The sequence below is a fragment of the Ambystoma mexicanum genome, chromosome 11, assembly GCF_040938575.1.
Source record: "Ambystoma mexicanum isolate Mex_15411 chromosome 11, UKY_AmexF1_1, whole genome shotgun sequence".
Taxonomy (NCBI): Eukaryota; Metazoa; Chordata; class Amphibia; order Caudata; family Ambystomatidae; genus Ambystoma; species Ambystoma mexicanum.
The window spans coordinates 162,144,768-162,164,940 of NC_090934.1; the positions used below are offsets into that span (position 1 = coordinate 162,144,768).

At 41.3% G+C, this 20,173-nt stretch overlaps 1 protein-coding gene across 2 annotated transcripts in view; it reads right to left on the minus strand.

Annotated features, from left to right (window-relative positions):
* STPG1 (sperm tail PG-rich repeat containing 1) overlaps positions 1-20,173 on the minus strand; it is a 546,110-nt gene that overhangs the window by 463,054 nt on the left and 62,883 nt on the right. For both annotated transcript variants that reach the window (XM_069622687.1, XM_069622688.1), the window contains exon 2: positions 2,036-2,183. In XM_069622687.1, coding sequence (XP_069478788.1) covers positions 2,036-2,099 — 64 coding nt within the window. In that variant the 5' untranslated portion in view covers positions 2,100-2,183. The remainder of the gene's footprint in view (positions 1-2,035; positions 2,184-20,173) is intronic.

Genomic DNA, 20,173 nt, shown 5'->3' on the forward strand with positions numbered 1-20,173 from the left:
ACGGGAGGCGGGAAAATTGGAAAGTGCATAGCATGGGAAAGAGCAAAATAAATAAGAAAATAAATGGGGTTAAAAAAATAATAAAAAAAAAAAAAAAAGTGGTAGTGCAGCCTGTAAGTGCCAAAGTGCTAGGTTAGTCAAATGGGGTGAATCTGATAAGTGCAGAAGAAAAGTGGGTGGGGGACTACAGGGTACAGCTACAGGTCCCAGTCCAAGGGGTGGCCCGGAGGCAGTGCAGGAGGGCAGGAGGGTGGCAAGGTGAGCAGGTACCTGGGCCCGAGGGCAGAGGGTGGCCAGGTGCAGCATTGCTGAGAGAGAAATCAGGTCAGCAGGGGAGAAGGGGAGCAGAGTCAGAAGCGAAGAGGAAGTTCTTGAGGAGCTTCCGGAACCGTAATGATTCTCCTCAAGTTTCAAGGTAGAAGGGAGGCAATTCCAAAGGGAGGCCGCAGCCGAAGAAAGAGATCTCCCCCCAGCTCAATCTTTGAAAAACGACTGACCCTGAGGGAGTTAGAGATAGAGGAGCGAAGGGCTCGAGAGGGAAAGTATTAAGGGAGGGATAGTTGAAGGTATTTTGGACCCAGGCCCCACAAAGCCTTGTGGACAATGCAAAGGGTTTTAAATTTGATCATTGCATCCACTGGGAGCCAATGGAGAGATTTCAAAGCTGGAGAGATACCATCCCAGGGCTTGAGGCCAAGGACAAGTCTCGCAGTCCTTTAAGAATATGGACAGTGGTCCAGAGAAGAATCATCAGAAGAAAAATTATAACAGGACAATAAACAAGTGGACAAGATACCAGGTGAAGAGATGTACTCCAAGAACTGGGCGTAACCAACTATGAGGATGGTACAGCAATGACTCACTCCACAGAAGAGGGAGAAACAGGAAGAGACGGTTCCTAAAGCTGTGGGGCAAGCAGATATCCAAAGCCTAACTGTGGACGGGACCAGCACGAATTCAAAGGTTATGTATATTATGATTAAAAAGTCTATAAGCAACTGTTTTTGTTTTGAGAGGGGCATTATTTTGGGGGTACTTGCCTCTGGGGTGAGAAGAGGAAATGATGCCCAAGGCATCATCTCTTTGCTCACTACGGTAATGAAGGTGGAGGCATGGCTGGAAGTCACTAGCTCACACTAAGTCAATGTTCCTTGTTGTCTTTTTGTGCCTTGAACCCCCCCCCCCCCCTATGTCAAGAGGGAGGATGTGCCTAACACACACAGAGTACATTAGAATACAGTAATGTGAATAGCTCATTGGGCTCTCAAGGAGCTGACATGTTGAGCCCTGCCTTAAATTATCAGCTCATCTTTTGTTTAGAAAATGGTTCGTTTCTTTTTGTCGTTTCCTTCTAGAGATCTACTGTTTTTCCATCATACGCAATGTTTCATATAGTACCAACATTGGATTATTGGAGTAGGAAGTTAAGAGCCTGAGAGGATAGCTCAAGGGTAATACACTTGTCTTGGAAATAAGACAATGCAGAGCAGCATGGGTTCGATACCCTGCACCGTGCTTAGAGGCTGGACTCCAGCATAAAGCGCAATACAAACAAATCTTTTTGGAGGGAAAGAAAAGTGAGCACTATCAACCAGGGTATTAGTAACACTTATTACAATATGGTATCATTATTCTTATGGCACAATATTGAGACTGCTTACAAGGGCTCATGCAGCCATTACATCTTCAGGACAAGATCAGGGCAGTATAGAGAAGGGAAGTACAGTAGAAACACGGCTGAAGCATCTCCACTCCAATGCTCCCAGGAGGACATTACATACTGACCATACTGTTGCATTTCAGGCCCAGTGCACCTTTCGCCACTGCACCCAAGACAAGGTGCACGCCTCGTGATGCGAAAGGCATCAGAGCTCAGGCATGGGACAGCAGGCGCGAGAGCCGAAGAGACAGCAGCAGAAACATGCTCACTCCATGCTACAGCGATCCCACTTGTGCATGTTTGCTACAATAGGTGTAAACGTTTAACAGCGTAAAAAAGCAAGGTGCGCAACCATTCTTTAAACACCAGCCATACCTTTCCAAAGTTTTCCTTGTTTTCTACTGACGTGGGGAAGGACACATTCCGCTCCTGAGGCCATGATGTCCGGCAGTGCAAGGCCTCCCAAACCAGGCGATCAATAAAGTGAAGGCACAGGCATTCCGCAGAGTTCTTCAATTCAGATCTGAAAGGGTTATACACATGATGTTAGTATGCAAGGCGGAGTATTAACAGGTTTTACCTCTGTGACTTTTTATGCAAGGTTACAATCTTGAAACTTTCATTGCTTAACCCTGGTACTACCTGGCCATATGACGGGAATAGCTGGCAAATGATGTTAGAACTTTGGCATATTAAGGCAGTGCCAAGCAAATGCCCATCTAATGCCTGTACAATAGCCATCAAAACTGTTGGAAGGCCATACATATGCTTATTAATCAAGTGGGTGAAGGCACACTTGGTTAAGACATTTATATTACACCAGGAGCTGGTTTACAGCTTCAATTAAGCCATTAGGTTACTTCTGCTTAGGATTGATATAGCACCCCCTTAAAAGCACAGACATAGTTCAAACAAACACCTGGGGAACGTGTGTTTTCAGCAGGGAGGTACATGTAGTGGGTGCAAATGGCCATAGTGACTAAGATGGCCATAGTCAGTCAATGGGTAAAAATACAAACAATGCACACAAAATGAGTGTCCCTCCCCAACATCTCTCCTACCTTTAGTTTTCATGCCAATACTTCTCGGCTTATAAAATGCGCTTGCAGCACCACCTAATAACCAACGCTAAGAATGGTTTCAGGTTTTCATCAGTGGTCTTTTCATCAGTTGCCTTTTTTGCTTTTTCATCTTTTGTCTGCCTTTCTCTATTATCTTTTCAAATGTGGGTAGACCCCCAGCACATCATCTGTTTTCATGCTTACTGCTTCCTTTACCTCTTTTGCTATCTTTTTTGTCCGTTTCGTGCGTTATAGTTGCCCATGATGTTAAAGCACAGAAGGAAAGACCACTGATCAACTGACACAGATGTAAAGACATGTAACCATTAGGAACAACAAGGTTACTAGACACAAAAGTTGCAAGCTAAATGATAAATCTGTTACACTAAGTAGAACCACAACTGAGACAACGCAAGTCCCCAGAAACTTTCAAAAACCTTCCATATAAAATTAAAATTTCCCCAAGGATAATAGTTACTTCAAGATCTACCCAAAATGGAGAAAGTACATATTTGTTTTTCATCAGACTTCTTTAGGTTTTTTCTTTGGTAAGTCCCTACTGGCAGTGAAAACTTTATTTTGTTGCCTCACAGACAGTGCAGCGCCCAAAATATTTATTTGTATGCATAAGCCAGTCTTACTTCTGGAATAAGGTGTAAACTATGTGTTATATTTCACACAGAAAAATAAGCTAAAAATCGGTTTGTAAATTAAAATGTTGTGTGCCAAATATACTATAGAGGGGGAAACCCAATTTTTACTACCTTGGTAGTAGCTCTACCTTTTATCGGGGAAACAATGGTATTGAACATAGAAGGTAGTTAGCTCTTATCAACAACTTACAGTCAACATTCATTAAATTAGTTCTGTAAAAATTAACTATTCAATCATTTTTTAATAATCAGTTTCAATGAAAAAACACATTATTAGCTTAAAAAAGCGATGGGCCAATCCCTTTCACTTTACATAAAACAATCATACTTTGTTAAAAAACAGACAAATTAGTCGTGACACTTTGACACAATCTAGTAACATCTATCTAGTTGACGTGTAGTTGATTCAGTGACCAGCGCAGGGAGCAGTTGCTGACTTGCACTGTTCATGGAACCTACGTTAAGGTAGCTATACCGTCAGTCTAGTGTTTATTCTAGATGGGGGAACTCGACATGTTTCAGTTCTCTAGACATTTTACGGAATGTCTAGGTGCCAAATATATGCACCAACTCTCTATTATGAGCATGGCAAATTGCACACAAATTGCAAAACAGCAGAGTGGTGGCTGGAGGGTTGTCAGTTGATCGAAACCCCTACCACAGCTCGGGGTAATCCTGTAGACCATCTTCTTCAGTCTGCCATGCAATAAATACCATGTGCAAATTAAGCTTGGTCTCACCCCAAAAAAGGGGCAGGTCAGTCCTTACTGCTGTCAGGATAAATGGGGCCAAAAAATATCCCCCTAAAGCAAATTAATAGTGAAAATTGCAGGCCTGATTTTAATGTGACGTGTATGAGACATTAAATGGACATTTTTCATTTTATACAAAAGAGATTAGGTATCGCCTTATGGAACGAAGAGCACCCAAGAGCAATGTGGCGATAATCACAAACTGCTAAAGATTTCACACTCACCGGGAAAATTCAAAAAATCACGCCCCATAAAAAAAAAAAAAAAAATTGGAAAACAATTTTAAAATGCAACAACAGAAAAGAAAAGCCCTTTTCAGTTCAAATGAACCAATGCCCAAATAGGTGAGAAATATATTCAGCTAACTAAATAACAGCCTGTGCTCCAAGAAGTGAACGGGAAAAGTCAGAATACAGATAAATCATTTAAGGGAATGTTGTCATATTCCTGATGTAATGTACAGAGAAAAATATGCTTATTATTATTTATTGTATTTGGTTTACATAAAACCTTTGCAACATACAGATTATACGTTAAAAACAAAATATTTCATTCAACGATCACTTATTTCATTTAAAACAATTAATAAAACATACTTCCATAGTCTCCCTAAATTTAAAAATCTTAATTATGTATCCTTATACAATATAAGTTCAATTTCAACAATTTTCAACAGTCTGACCAATGCATAAATTAGAGGCCTATGTCTCCCATTCATCATTCTATCCCACATGAAATCGTCTGAGTCAATGAACTCTAAATTTACAAATTTAATCAAGATGTTAGATCTAGCATCTTTAAAATGACAACATTCCAAAACAAGGTGTTTTAGCGTTTCGACCTGTTCTAAGCAGTGTGGAAAACGACATTTGGATTCCCCAGTTATGTCAGATTCAGTTTCCCAATGTTTAGACCTTTCTCTTGTGGGAAATTGGTTCAATTTAAACCTAAGATATTGACTCCTCACCAACTGACAGGGGAACAGTGCAATGTATGTGCCAGAAATGTCTCTTTTCTTTGTATATTTGCCATATTCGCTGCATGTAACATAAGCTGGAATAGCATCTAACGTACATATCCAATCGTGTTCAAATAGTTTTGTTTTTAACATAAGCAGGCCTCAAGCACAGATCTCCCGGTAGAACTCCAAGTTCTTTAATTAAATTACTCATGTTCATGTGGAACTTCCATACAACATTAGACTTATCCTTTGAGAATGAGAGAATGTTTTTATAGTCTTCATAAAGGGAGTCCTAAGGCAGCTCCAACATTTTTGCATAATTCGACAGGTTCCGCCATTTTTTTCTACACGAAAGTGCCACTAGACCCAGCTCATGGCATATAATGCAGTTTGGAATGGACATAGAGATTTGCAATGCAGATTTCAGAAGTCTTCCCTTTAGTACATCCAAATGAGTCCTCATATCATAAATACACATATCCAGGCAGTACAAGATGACAGGTTCCACTTTAAGTGTCAAAAACTCAAGAGGGGGCATAGGGAAAATCTGAAATATTTCTTAAATATAGGCTTCATTTGACTAAGCAAAGGTCTAGCTTTCAGATTCATCCTTTCACACCATATTCTACTTGATGATAGGTTGTCGACGACATACCCAAGATATGTAGTTTGAACTTGGACATAAGAAAACATTAAGTTTCCATGTATAGTGTTTCAATTTTTTGCCAGCATTGAAAACCATCATTGTTGTTTTATTAACATTGATTTGCAAATTATGCTGGTAAGCCCAATTTTTGAATAATTGCATTTTTAACTGAAGGCCAGCCGGATTTAAATCAAATAAAATTATGTCGTCAGCAAAAGCGAGAAAAACCTCATACTTGCAAGGCGTATTGGAAATACTTGTGCTCCCTGCCAGATTTTCTCAATATCTAAAATGTATAGATTGAATAAAGTAGCAGCCAGATTACAGCCTTGTTTCAGACCCAGTTCAGTTCGAATGAGTTGGGTCATTGCACCTTCTGCTGTTAATCTGACCCTATACGATGTGTTCGTGTGTAACTGAATCATCCAGTAAATCAGATTTTTGGGTATTCCAAATTTTGCCAACTTTTCCCACAAAATGCTACGTATCACTGTGTCAAATGCATTGGATAAATCCATGTATGCCATGTAAATTGGACATGCTCCTTTAATTTTTGTTTCTGCTAATATTCGAGATAAGATTGTAGCGTTTAAGGGAGTGCCCATACTTCTCCTAAAGCCTGTTTGATATTTAGAGTGATGATTATCTTTTATGTGCTGTTCTAGTTCATGTAATAGGAGTATCGCAAATATTTTAGCTGAAGTGTCAATCAAAGAGATAGGCCTATAGTTTGCAGGGTTGTTTGGGTCACCTTTTTTAAATATTGGTACAATAATTGCGGTGACCCATGATGGAGGGATCTTTTCAGTTTAGAGGATCATGTCGTGTTTGATCGACACTATGTCTACCCACAACCACGGGTCCATTTTATCAACAAAAGGTGGGATGCCGTCAGGGCCAGGTGCCTTTGAGTTTGTTAACTTATTAATGGCCCACACAATGTCACCCTTCGTCCATTGAAGTTGGCAGAACCTTGTTCAATTCGCTGGAATATAAAACTTGTTTCGAAATAATGTGGGGAGGGAGTATTTTCCTCGGATAAAGTCCTCCCATGCCACAGCTGGAATTATGTGCGTAGGCTGATTATTATGATTTATGGGCGCAATGATCCCATATTCTTCTTGAATCATTTCTGCATAGTGCTCTCACAATTGCTTGATTTTCTTTAATAGGCGCAGTTATCTTAATCATTTTGATGTTATTTTTGTATCTTTGTAGAATAAACTTTTTTTCTTTCTCATGTACCGATTTTGAGAGCCTCTTTTTTAGTAGATTTCTAATTTCCCTGTTCTTAGTTCTTTTAAGTAGACCAATGTCAAAGTTAGGGGCATGCTTATTAGATTGTGGCAACGATTTTTGCCTTTTAATGAACTCATCTAATATTCCCTTAATTGTTGCATTTAAGATCTTTTCTTTATCACAAAATCTGATCTCTTTCATTGGAGCCTCCTCATTCAAATCGTCAAGGTTCCTCTGGAGCTGCTTCCCTAATTTAGAACATAATATCAGGATCCATCTAATACAAATGTTCGGTCTATGAATTTCAGTTAGTTGTAGGGAGCTGTCTGTTTGATGTTACCAGCACTTATGTGTCAGTTTAATTTCAATTGGAGCATGATCACTATATACAATCTCGTGTACCCTTATAAGATTCACACTGTTTGCTAGTGTCCTAGAAATGCAAAAATAGTCAATCATTGATCCAGTTTCACCACGTGACCAAGTACAATTCCTATTGGTCGATGCACATTCAACAAACATCACTCCCCAATCCTCAATGTAGTGTACCCATAGTTTGCCTTTTTTACTTGATTGTTGCGAAGTACCTCCTCTGTAAAACAGTCTATTACAATGTCCTGAATAACAGTAGGCATTAAAGTCACCCCCTATAATTATTTCCAAGTATGTGTCATGGACTCCCACTGATTGTAAGCACATATCGATTTCATCAAACATCATGTCTATTTCGAATTTCAGGGGGTTCCAATATATACACACCATTAGTAGAGGATTTTCTTTAAGGCCCTTAGGAGCTATGGCTACAGCCATTACATAATCCGAGACATAGAGTAGCACTGATTTACGTTCCAAGTTATTTTTTTATGGCTATTGCTAAGCCTCCCACCGGTCTTCCCTCACTTGCTTTTGTCGCAGGAGCACTATAAGTAGTATAACCATTGAGAGTTAGGTCTCTAATTTGCATTGTTTCCTGTAACAATATGATGTGAGGGGATAGATCGGGGTCAAATGAAGCAATGTCTCAATATTCCTAAAGCCACATCAATTCCATGAGTATATTTGTAATTCTAGACTTGTTTTTGGCTAGTTTCTCTTGACATTTTGATTGTTATTAAGCAGGGCTTTCAGCATAGGTTCGACCCATGGTAATTCCTTGCTAGATGATACAAGTTCGAGTAACTGCGAGATGGTTGGTTTCTGTCCAGTGGAACGGTCATTCAGATCAATGATCGATGTTTCCATTTCTTACGCAAAATAATGTTATGATATGATATATGATATGGCATTTGTAACGCTCCTGTACACAAGTGTTTCAAGAAATATCATGCAAGTACAAATGAAGAAAATAAAGAATCATTAGTTTTATTAGTTTGTATAACATTGCACTCGGTTTAGCTTGAACTGGTTCTGAATATATGCAAACTTAGATTCCACTTGAAATAGTTTAGCCACACTCCAGAATTTCCCACAGTCATGAGTCACAAGGTTCTGAATAACCAGTTGTTTCACTACAGTAAGAATCACCTGTCTGAACTTGTTTAAAGCACTCATCAAGGCTAATGCATGTCATGAGACACCAATCTCTACAGTGAATCATATGTCTGCGCTTGTCTCCACCAGTTGTTGAGGAGAGCTTTTGTGAAATGAAAAACTGGTGATATCTGGTGAACAGAAACTGCAATTATTTAAATACAGTCAAAATCTTCCTGTCTTGCCAAGTAACCAAAATACATAATCAATTAAAAATCTATAACTTTGTATTGATACATGTTGGGAACCTGAAACCAATTGTGGTTTGCAGATATAAATACATTTGTTCAGGAAATTCCAAATTCACATGGTTTACAATTGTTACAAATTATGAAAAATCAATAACTCTCAACAGAATTATACCACAGCATGCAAGTTGTGGGTGTGAATGGTAAAACATAGTGTGATGGTTTTTATTTTATTATATTATCACATTCATGTCAATAGTTATAACTTTATTACAAAAACAAAATAGCAGTTTTGCATGAGGAGCGAATGGCCCCAACCTTCGAGGTGCCAAGATTAAAGGAAGCATCCTGTAGGAGAATACAAGTATAGAACAGAGTAATGAAAATAACAGCAGCAATAAGAGCAGCAATGCCAAGGTAAGGATGATTTTAATGATATAATACCATGTACACAGATAGAGGGGGATTATTAGAGAAATTATTGCAAAGGGAAAAATGGGTCTTAGATACCATCAGGAGACCTGGGATACCATAGAGACTGTAGAAAGGAGTCCATATTCTATATGAGATGAGCAGTCCATTTGGGAGCCGGTTCAGAACATCTTGCAGACCTTGCTGAGTGACGAAATCTTAACAGAGGGTCCAGGGTGATTCCCAAAAATAGAAAGCAACATTTGAAATTAGGAATTAAGTCTCAATGAAAATCCAGATTGCTTCATAGTTCTCTGGATGATAATTCGCTGGAGTGAGGGTGGTCTAGAAGAATAAAAGGTAATGCTAGTTTTAGAGGGATACAGGTGCAGTGCAAGATAGAAATGTTTTTCCTTTGTAGGTAGGTGTGAATTTCAAATTTCATTTCTATAAAAACTGCTGCATTTTAAGTATTGAGAGTACAATGTAAAAAAATACAGAAATTTCGTGCAACTTAAATGCGGTTTTGTTTCTGTAAAATTGAGCTCATTTAAAAAAGAATCCATGCGTTTTTACCAGCCTAGTCGATATTTCGGACTATGAACTAGTCATGAAGGCCCATAGCCTGACAGAAGCTTAATAATTTGTCGCTGGTGGGAGACATAGCCATAAAAAGGTTTGTGGGTGAAAGGAAGCTTCAAAAAAGGATTTTTTCAAGTCACATAAAATAGTGCAAAACGTAAAACCCATGCAACCCCTTATTCGGACATGAATAGGTGGATTCCTCTGTGAAGTGAAAGGGCTGGGGTGTTTACATCCATTAAAGTCATCTGAACACTGTTCCAGGTTGGATAGGGGGTAAATGAAATTGGGTAGTCTTTAGAATTGAAAGAATTACATTCTGTACACAAAACCTGCAGATCCATATTACTGTAAGCATAGTGTAAATTGCATGAACATGTTTAAAAGCCCCTGCAGCACATTTAGTTGAGAAGCTGTGAATGTTATAACAGTTTCCTGATTCTGTAAAGGATGGGCATCATTAGGGAAAATAAAAACTGTAACTTGATGCATATGTCACATGTTGAACCGCCTCTGTGAAGTTAAGCACTTTGAGAGATATTTATTGACAAGTGACAAGAAGTATAAGTAGAAAGTCTAGTATTATTCAGAACTATATATATATATTTTCAAACGAAAATCAAGCCCAAAGAAAGGGCCAAATCAGCGGAATGCACTCCCAAGAGCAGCCATGTCCAGAAAATCCAGGGCTTTGGCAATAAAGGGCTACACGGCAAGAAACAGATGGCACCAAATGTTCTTTATTGATAAAAGGTGCATGGCAAGGAAGAAAAAGTTAACATCGACGCGTTTCACGATCAACTGACCGCTTGTTCACGATAGTAGGGAAACACAGAAAAGGGACTCTTATAAACACAATACAAACTCTCTGGTAACAATGTATAGAGTGTCTCATAGGTAGGGTAAAATCAATCGGCCATTTTGTAGTGACCAAGAGTTCCCTCATGTTAACCATAATAGTCTAAAATAAAACCATTACATAGAATGCTACGCTATAAATGGTGATTTACAAATTTAAATATTGCCGCTGATATATAGCAATATGAAACCGAGGATAAAGTGCTTAGTGCATGCACATTAGTGCGAGCTATAAAGTGCTGTAATTAAAGTGCAAAGTGCAAAATTCATAGCAGCAATGGTCTAAGGGGTAAAGGTAAACAGGGTAAAGGAAAGGGAGGAAAGAAGGAGAAATACATGGGGATCAAAATTTCATTCAATTTAGCAACAATAGTGAGCATAGTGCTCTACGTCCATGGGTGCACGGTTTGGGTAGTCACAGTTTTTAGAAAAGAACCCGCCTAACCTCCCATGTAAACCATGAAGGATGGCAGGAAAACGTGCAGCCATGGACAGCTAAAGAATGATAAAAGCAAATATAGACCCGCAATAAAGTGCAAAGTGCATAGACTATAAAAATGCTCCATCTGAAGGGGCACATAACTTTCCTGATCCTCCTTAAAAATCACCTAAAAAAGGGCATACATGTTATATAGGCTTGCTTGCTCATGAAAATGCAGTGTATCTATTGTATCCATTATAGCCTAAACAAATTAATTTTAAAATACGAGGCAAATACATTATGAGTAGACTGTGTTCTAAAAAGAGTCTAAAAAATACTGTGTAAAAGTCAATGTAACACATAATTATCAATCTAAAAAGATAGATATGCTCCCTACTAGAATGCATGTTAAAACCAAATAGAAAGATATATATAAAAAGCAGGCCGCTCATAATTAATGAAAAAATCTCCGTCAAATAAACAAATGTCATACAGGTATCACAACAATATCAGATAGAGTACCAAGAGAGTGTCTGAGGCAAAGTAGAATGAAAAAATAATAATCATATTATCAAAAGGCAAAGGGAGAAAGTTATGTCAAGGAAACCAATAAGAGAGCAAGTATACATGCACACAAATATAAATAATTATAATATATCACTGTGTGTGCTCTTAGGTTCCCAGAAAAGTATATAGTTCTTCATCCAGGTTGTGACCCCTGGGTTTCTTGGTCTCAAGGTCCAAAATAGATTTAGTCTCCAGTTGCCTTAGCAACAATTCTCGATTGCCTCCTCTTGGCGACTTCGGCACTGTGAGAATCCCAAAGAAAGAAAAGCCCTCAAGTTTGTTATCATGTTGGGACTGGAAATGTAAAGCCATCGGATAATTAGAATCAGTGTTTCTGATGGCACGAATATGCTGGAGTATCCTAAGCTTCAATTTACCTTTGGTACTGCCCACATACCACTTGTTGCAGGGACAAGTAAGAACATATACCACATGATCCGTATCGCAAGTAATTCTGGATGCGATCTTAATGTTTGTACCCAGAATAGGATGTGTGTAATGAGTCTTGTTGGCAGCATATGTGCATGCTTTGCATTTGGAGCACTTGTAAAAGCCGCAAGATTTAGTGTTAAGCCAGGCGTTGGTAGTAACATTCTCAAGGGGCTTCATAAAGCTAGGAACTAGAGTGTCCTTAACTGAGATCGACCATCGAAAAGTAATATTAATATGATCGCCCAAAATGGTGTTCAAATGTTCATCGGATTTCAAAATGTGCCAATGGCGTTGCATGACTTTACGTATACTATGTGATTTAGCTCCAAATGTTAAAATAAGACGCGTCTGATTCAGATCAGTGGTAGTATGGTCAATAGTTTCCTGCAACAATAGCTGTGAGCGATCCATGCTTCTCGCTTTTAAGAAGGATCTCTCCAGAATTTTTTTAGGATAACCACGTTGTTTGAAATTGTTAGCTATGAGAGCACATTCGTAATCAAAGGTTTCAATCTTTGTGCAATTTCTACGTATACGAATGAACTCACCATAGGGGATACTCCATTTGAGGGCAGTGGGGTAATTACTCAAAGCATGTAGTGGAATATTAGAGCTGGTGGTGGGCTTCCTGTAAAGGCTGGTGATGAGTTCACTATATATATATATATATATATATATATATATATATATATATATATATATATATATATATATATATATATATATATATATATATATATATATATATATATATATAGGGCATTTGTGGAAATGTGTGTGTCTGTTCAAAATGTTCAGCATATTTCCCAACATGCTGCAAACCTGAAATTCAGAATGTGGGTAGGTTCCAAGATGTAGACAATGTAAAAAGCATAAAATCTACATTTTTGTTTTTAAAAAAATGTTTTCAACGGTCTGCAATGTTTACCCTGACATATGACTCTTCACGCCGTAGTTCTACATAAACCTCAGCAGTTCATTGTTCCAACTTGCCACACTATCAGCATTCTAGCTGACATTAGCGGCACTTACTTTTGAAGTGATGCAAGTGACACAAAACAGTGCTTTTGTAGTAATGCGGGTGACATCAAATGGTGCATGTCTCTTCAATAGTGTCCGCAATGATGTTGTCGGTCACATCATGGCAAATCTCTCATGTGAATTACAGGAACTTCATTTCCCACGGAAGTTGATGAATGTATGCCATCTCAACAGTACAGAGCTTACATGCTTCAGCTGTACATGTACATTACGGCACTTCAAGGTTACACGCTGTAAAAACTCGAGGGAGGTTATCTGTACTCCTGCCCTCTATATGGCAGAGCAGAAGCACAGAGCACCCCAGCCAAGGTTCTCTATTGTGGTAGCAATGGACGAGCAACCAAGGATTAAGCTCTAAGGAGGTGATGCGTGCTGGGACAGACTCGACAGCTCTTGGATTACTTCGAAGGAAATGCAGCAGCAATCTTCTCCTCAAGCTGGGTTTCAAGGATCAGCTTCAAGTTTCAACTTCAGCTTTTGGATAAATTGGCAAGTGAGAGGTCCCCAGATATACACATGTCCCTCATTCCCTCTGCTGAGCCAAGCTCAGTCAGCCAATCAGACAGAAGGGCATTCATGCAGGCAGGCAGCCAATCAGGCTCACAGGCATTAAGGCCATTCACTTCCACCCAGACACCCATAACAAGGAATGTGGATTGGTACAAGCACCCCCACCTCAATGGTGTACTGACTGCATACAGTCACAGGGAAAGCTCCAGCCAATCTGGCCTGGACATCCCCACAATACCATATATGGTTCTTCCACCAAACAGCCAGTCAGGTGAAGGGACAGAGTCACGGCTTCCCAGGACTTTGGGAAAACAAGGTAACAGAGAATAGAAACCAAGAGGCCCAGGGGCCATCTTGCCTTCTATCAGGAATCCATTGATTCCTATGGTAGATCCTGGGTATCCCAAAATGGAGGATACTCCGAGCACCTGTCAAATTCAGCATGGAGCTGCCATCATACCCTGCTCTGTGGGCCACACACAGGTGCCCAAAAACATACACAAGGGGTACATGGTTGTACTCCTACCCATGGGTGCCATAAGGGTATCCCAAGGGTCTCTATTCACCACAACCAAAAAGAGGAAGAGCTGCACTGTCAGGCGTCCCAACTGGACTCCCTGTGGCAACTGCTAACATTCACACAACTCTATTCAAATATGATACCTGGTAGCGATTATGGAACCAGTGAGGTTGTTGGCTAGAGTTGGCTAGGGATGCTGATTCTGTCCTCATGGGGTGTCGCTTGTGTCCTATTCGACCTATCATCGTCTCTCTTGTTATAGTAGGAGTTTTCCTTAGTCTGTTCTGGATGTTTGTCAGTGTCATCCTAGATTCTGTCATCCTGTTATTTGTGATTCCCATTTGAGTGTTTAGTTTTTTCCAATTTGAATCTGTGATGTTGAAGAGCCAGGTTTTTAGAAGTTTTCTGAATAGTATGTGGTTTTTGGTGTTTCATATTTCTTTCAGGATGTTCCAGGTTTTTGCGGCTAGGTGGGAGAAGCAGGAGCCCCGCAGTTTTTTCTTAAGGTATGGTTTTTGTTTCAGGCGGATTTCGTTGCTTGATCTGAGGAGTCTTGTTGGCTTGTAGATTGTTATTTTCTTTTGTAGGAATTCAGCTCCCTGTCCGCTGATTGCCCTGTGTGTTGTGCACATTGTTTTGAAGGTGATGCGATGTTTTTAGTGCTGGAGTGATCTGGTCGCTTCTGGATAGTTTGAGGAGGAGTCTGGGTGCTGTATTTTGGAAGCGTTGTAGTTTCTTCAGGAGATATTCTGGCATCCCGAGATAGAGGCTGTTTGCGTAGTTGATTCTTGACATGATGAGGGCAACGATTGTGAGTGTTTTGTGGGAGAAGGAGAGGAAAGGTAAGCTTGTTCTTGTTGTTTGAAGGAGAAAGAAGCATTTCTTGATTATTGCATTTATTTGTGGTTCTAAGGTTAGGGTGTTGTCCATCAGGACTCCCACATTTTTTACTACCTTAGAAGGTGTTGGTGTGGTTCCCATTTCCGTTGGCCACGGAATGTAGGTGTTGTTTTCTTGGTTTTTTGATATAATCATGATTTCTGTCTTTCAAGTTGTTGGCGTTCATCCAGTTGAAGACTTCTTTTAGACACTCGATTAGGGTTGAGTGATCGGCTTGAGTGTCTTCGATTTCGTAAACTATTTGAGTGTCGTCTGCATAGTTGGAGCATGTCATTTTGTATTTTTTTAAGATTCTGATTACTGTAGTCTGATGGATGTTGAAGTACAGTGGAGATAGTGAGGACCCTTGTGGTACTCCACAGTCGTTAACTCGTGGGGTGGATTTGTAGGGTTTTATCCATACGGTTTCTGTTCTGTCTGCTACCAGTCTTTTGGTTAGGGTGTCATGGATAACTGTGTCGAAGGCTGCAGAGAGGTCGAGCAGAATCAGAGCTGAGGTTGTGTTGGAGTCTGCATTTGTTTTTAGGTCATTCCAGATGGATAGTAGTACTGTTTCTGTTCCTCTTGCGGGTCTGAAACCGACTTGTGCTTGGTCTAGCAGGTGGTGTTTTTCTACATGTTCTTGGGTTAATTTGTATAAGTATGTTTTTAAGGAGTTTTGCCGGGCGGTGAATGTTTGAAATCGGTCTGTAGTTGGAGAGGTCTTCCATGTCGCCACTTGTGTTTTTTAAAAGCGGTTTGATATATGCTGATTTGAAATATCTTGTTACAGTTGCGAGTAGGAGATTTAGGAGGTTTCTGTGGTATTCTGGTGGTGTTCCTTGTGCGAGGATTGATTTGTAGATGTTAGGGGGCAGGGGTCCATGGGTGATCCTGCTTTCTTGCTGCGTTTTACCAGCAAGACGGATGCCTCTGCTGATATTTCAGGAATTTTTTAGAGTTTGTGCTGTGGATCTGTGTTAGGTTCGGTTGGTTGGTCTGTTTTGTATGATTTGTCGGATGCCGTTGATTTTGTTCTTGAAGTGGTCTGCCAAGTTGTTGCAAACTTTCTCAAAGGGGGTTGGAGTGTTGTCGCAGCCAGGTGGGTTTCACATTTCTTTAACGATGTTGAACATTTCTTGTTGTGCGTTTGTGGCATTGGTGATTCTGTCATCATAATGCCTTCTGTTAGCCTTTTGTATTTTCTTCTTATATGCACAGATTTGTTTTTGGACCAGCGTTTTCTTGTCTGGGTTGTATTCTTTCCTCCATTCCAGATCCATCTTCTTGTCCTTTTTTATGGTGCTTAGTAACGGGGTGAACCATTTTGCCGTTGCCCTTTTTTTTTTTTTTGAGGAAGTGAATGGTTTTCCCGGGGCGATGTTTCCAATTGTGTCAGCAATCCATTTGTGCAGTAGCTCCGCTGTTCCGTCTAGGTCAACCAGCTCTAGTTCTGTAGTTGGGGGCTGGTTATCTCCAGTTGTTCGAAAAGGTTGCGTGCTTTGTCAGTTTTCCAATTTCTTTTTGTGACGGTTATGAGCTTGGGGGGCTGGATGCGGACTTCAGTTGGTAGTCTGAACACAAATGGGCTGTTGAGATGGTAGCTCCACAGTATTTATATCAGTGGTGCCGTGGTGATAAGTTTTTCCTTGGCGAAGATTGCGTCGAGGGTGTGTCCTGACGAGTGTGTTGCCCCTTTTATCCGGCTGTTGTAGTTTCATGGTTCAAAGCCTTCCAATTAGTGAGTTTTGGTAGCTGGCGTGTCTTTCTTCAAACCAGATTTTGAAGTCCCCCAGGATAATTAGATGTTCGTGCTTGATGGCTATGTTGGTGGTGGCTTCTATGAAGTTATTGACGAAGGTTGCATCGTATGTCGGTGGTCTGTACACCAGAAAGAATGTGATGTTGGGTTTTGGGTTTGCTACCCATGGTTGACATGGTGTATGACCATGGTTTTGCAGTAGATGATGTTGAGTGGTTCGTCTGTTTTTATTTTCAGGTGTCCTTTGAATGCTATTGCAAGGCCTCCTCCTTTTTTATTTTTCCTGTTTACCTGAAGGCATTTGAAGTTGGTTGAGAGGCAGCTTTGGAGTGTGATTTTGTAGTTGTCGTCCAGCCATGTTTCCGTGATGAATAGGATGTCGATGCTGTTGTCACAGAGAAGGTCAAAGATCTCTGTTGAGTATTTTGACATGGATTTTGCGTTTAGTAGGTTGCAGTGGAGTTTAAAGGTGTAGTATGGTTCGGGCTTTATAGTCGGGGTTGTCTTCTGATCGGTGTGATGGTTTCCTTCCTGGTCGATCTCTAGTTGAGGTGTTGGTACAGGTGAGTCTGTGTCGTCGAAAAGTTCTTCTAGGTGCAGTCTTGGGTTTTTGTTTTCATCAGGTTCTTCTTCAAAAAGTTGTGGGTGTCGGGTGGTAGTTCCTCTAGCTTTGGTGATATAAGGTGTTATTGCAATGATTATGTTTTTGTTATTTCTAGCGTTATCGGTTCTTCTTCTGCGTGGTTGTGTTTGGTTGTCTGCTGTTGTTGATTCGTGCGTTGGGTTGGTTTGTTCTGGTGACCGGTTATTTGCGAGGTATGGAGTTAAGTAGAGGGATTTCTCTCTTCTCTCTGCGTTGGTTCGGTTGTCGTTCCTGTCTGTGGGAGTGTGTTCTGCAGTTGTGAGTCTTCGTGGTGTTCAGTTGTGTATGTTCTTTCTGCTCTTTCTTTCTCTCGGTCCGGGTCGTTTGCGCAGCATTTTGAGCTTGAGAGTTTTTGTTGGTCTTTATATTGTTTGTTGGCGCCGAGTTCATTTTGTTTTGGTGCGGCTGTCTTGTGGTGTAGTACTGGCTGTAGGGAGTTGTCCGGTACAGGTTTGGTTTCTGTCTGTAGGTGGTCTTGTCAGCTGATATTGCTGCCTTGTTCAGTCGCTGTGTCGAGTAAGGTAGGGGAGGTTTGTTAGGGTTATATTGTTGAGTATTTCAGTGACTGTACTTAATGTGGGTCTCCCAGAAAGAGGTTTACTGCAGTGAGCCAAATATGTGGTGTTAGGAAGGGTATAGCTAGTAGCTACAGAAATGTCCTAATGGGCATAAATGACAGTCATGTGTCATCTCATGGGGCGCAACTCAATAATCACACTATTACTCCACAATAAATCAGCCAATGATCACTTTGTCACGGGAGAGAGGCCTATAGCTAACAATACAATTTGACTAGCAGACCATGCAGTGTGAAATAGGGCTCAGCTAGATTTGAGAAACCTGCACTGTGGGAGAGCAGCCCACAGCCAACAATACAATTTGACTACAAGATAATGCAGTTTGAAATAGGGCTCAGCTAGACTTGAGATATCTGTACAGTGGGAGAGAGGCACACGTCTGACAGAGCAAATGGGTGTAGTACTAAACACAGCTAGGTTTGAGACACAGATGAGAAATTGACTGCAATGCTAAACACAGCCAGATCTGAGAGTCCTGAATAGTGGGAGAGAGGTCTACGCCCGACAGAGCAAATGGGTGCAGAATTAAACAAAGCTGAACTTGAGATACCTGTATAGTGGGAGAAAGGGCTACGCCTAACAGAACAATTGAGTGGAGTCCTAAGCAAAGCTAGGTTTGAGACAAAGTTGAGCAGATGACTGCAATGCTAAACCCAGCTGGACCTGAGAGACCTGTATAGTGAAAGAGAGGTCCACGCCCGACAGAGAAAATGGGTTGAACAAATGACTGCACTACTAAACGCAGCTAGACTTGAGATACCTGTATAGTGAAAGAGAGGCCTATGCCTGACAGAGAAAATGGGTGCAGTACTAAACACAGCTAAGTTTGAAACACAGTTGAGCGATTGACTGCAATGCTAAACAAAGCCAGATCTGAGAGTCATTACAAGACTGTGGTGCTTTGGTGCTAGAAGATGGCAAAATGGTAAACATAGTAATCAGACTAACCCAAACACAGGAGGCTGACGGGACTCGCGCTTACAGAGATCGCACTGATAACAGACTGGCATATTGAGCAGAGTGGCGATTGAGTGGCAGTCTCAGGCAGTCACTCTCATCCTTTCCAGTCTGTCTGCTGTTTCCATTGACTCACCGGCATTGAAGGAGGAGCATAGTACAAAATAATTTGCTAATAGTAGCCTGACACCGCTGAGCGGCCGGGGAGTAGTGATGGAGTGGCAGTCTCAGGCAGTCGATGGCTGACAGGGCTGCTGGGGGTGCCGACCCCCTCCCCTCTGCCGGAGCTGGAGATGGAGCATTTCTTGAGGAGGAGCGTCGCTGCCTTCGTAGCTTGCACCTGAGGCGAGAAGGTAACACTGAAAGTGACACTAACATTGGAAAATCAGCCCCCCTAATAAAGCGCTCCTCCCTATTAGCGCATCGGCTCTTGCAGGACTCAACTAACCAGAGGGTCCGGACCCGTTTCACCTTTTCCCCCCCGACAAGGGTGTCTCTACGAATGAAGAGCTCAAGGAGCATTTCCTCTACTAACTCAGATTACTGTCTGGAGGGAGTGCCACCCTCTAGTTGCGACGGTAGTGTGTCCCGGCTCTGACGGCAGAAAACCTCCACGAGGACTATTATCTCCCCTGAGGAATCTCCCCCCCCAGCGATCAGCATTTTGCAGACCGCCCCGTAGACCGGGTGAAAACTGCACCTATCATCAGGGCTTCCCCGCCGTGCATAACAGTCCCGGAGACCCAAAAATCTCCCAGTGTCTCACCTGTGAACGGCGAGGTGGTTGCGTCCCTCGGAGGAGAGACCGCTGGCGGGTTACTTGGCAACGGATCTCCAGGCAGGTGGCGACACTAAGGAAAATGGCGAACCTTATAGTGAGGCTCCTAGAGAGCAAGCGCCCGCGGCAGCCGACCCCAACGAGGGGGCGGGCCTACAGGATTCTAATCCAATTGCCGTACCAACAGCGCCAGTGCAAACACGGGTGCAGATTCACGGGGCTCCCACAAGGGACAGCCCCCTGCTATTGTCTGATTCGCACTACAACGAAGAGGCCACGCAAGTGGTAAAACCCCTGCCAGCCATTAAACCCACACAGGAGTACCTGTACCCAAAACTAAAATGTGCGGCAAAACCCACAATAAAAACAAAAAACCTTACTAAAAGCACCAGGCTCGAGAAATCAAAGCAAGTCCCAGAGCTTAACTATAACACTAAAAAAGAGGCAGTCAAGACAGAAGACGGACCCTGCTGAAACAGTTACAAAGAGTCCAAAGGAGCCTCGCCAAAACATTAACCAATCATCTTCAACAAAACGTGGTTTA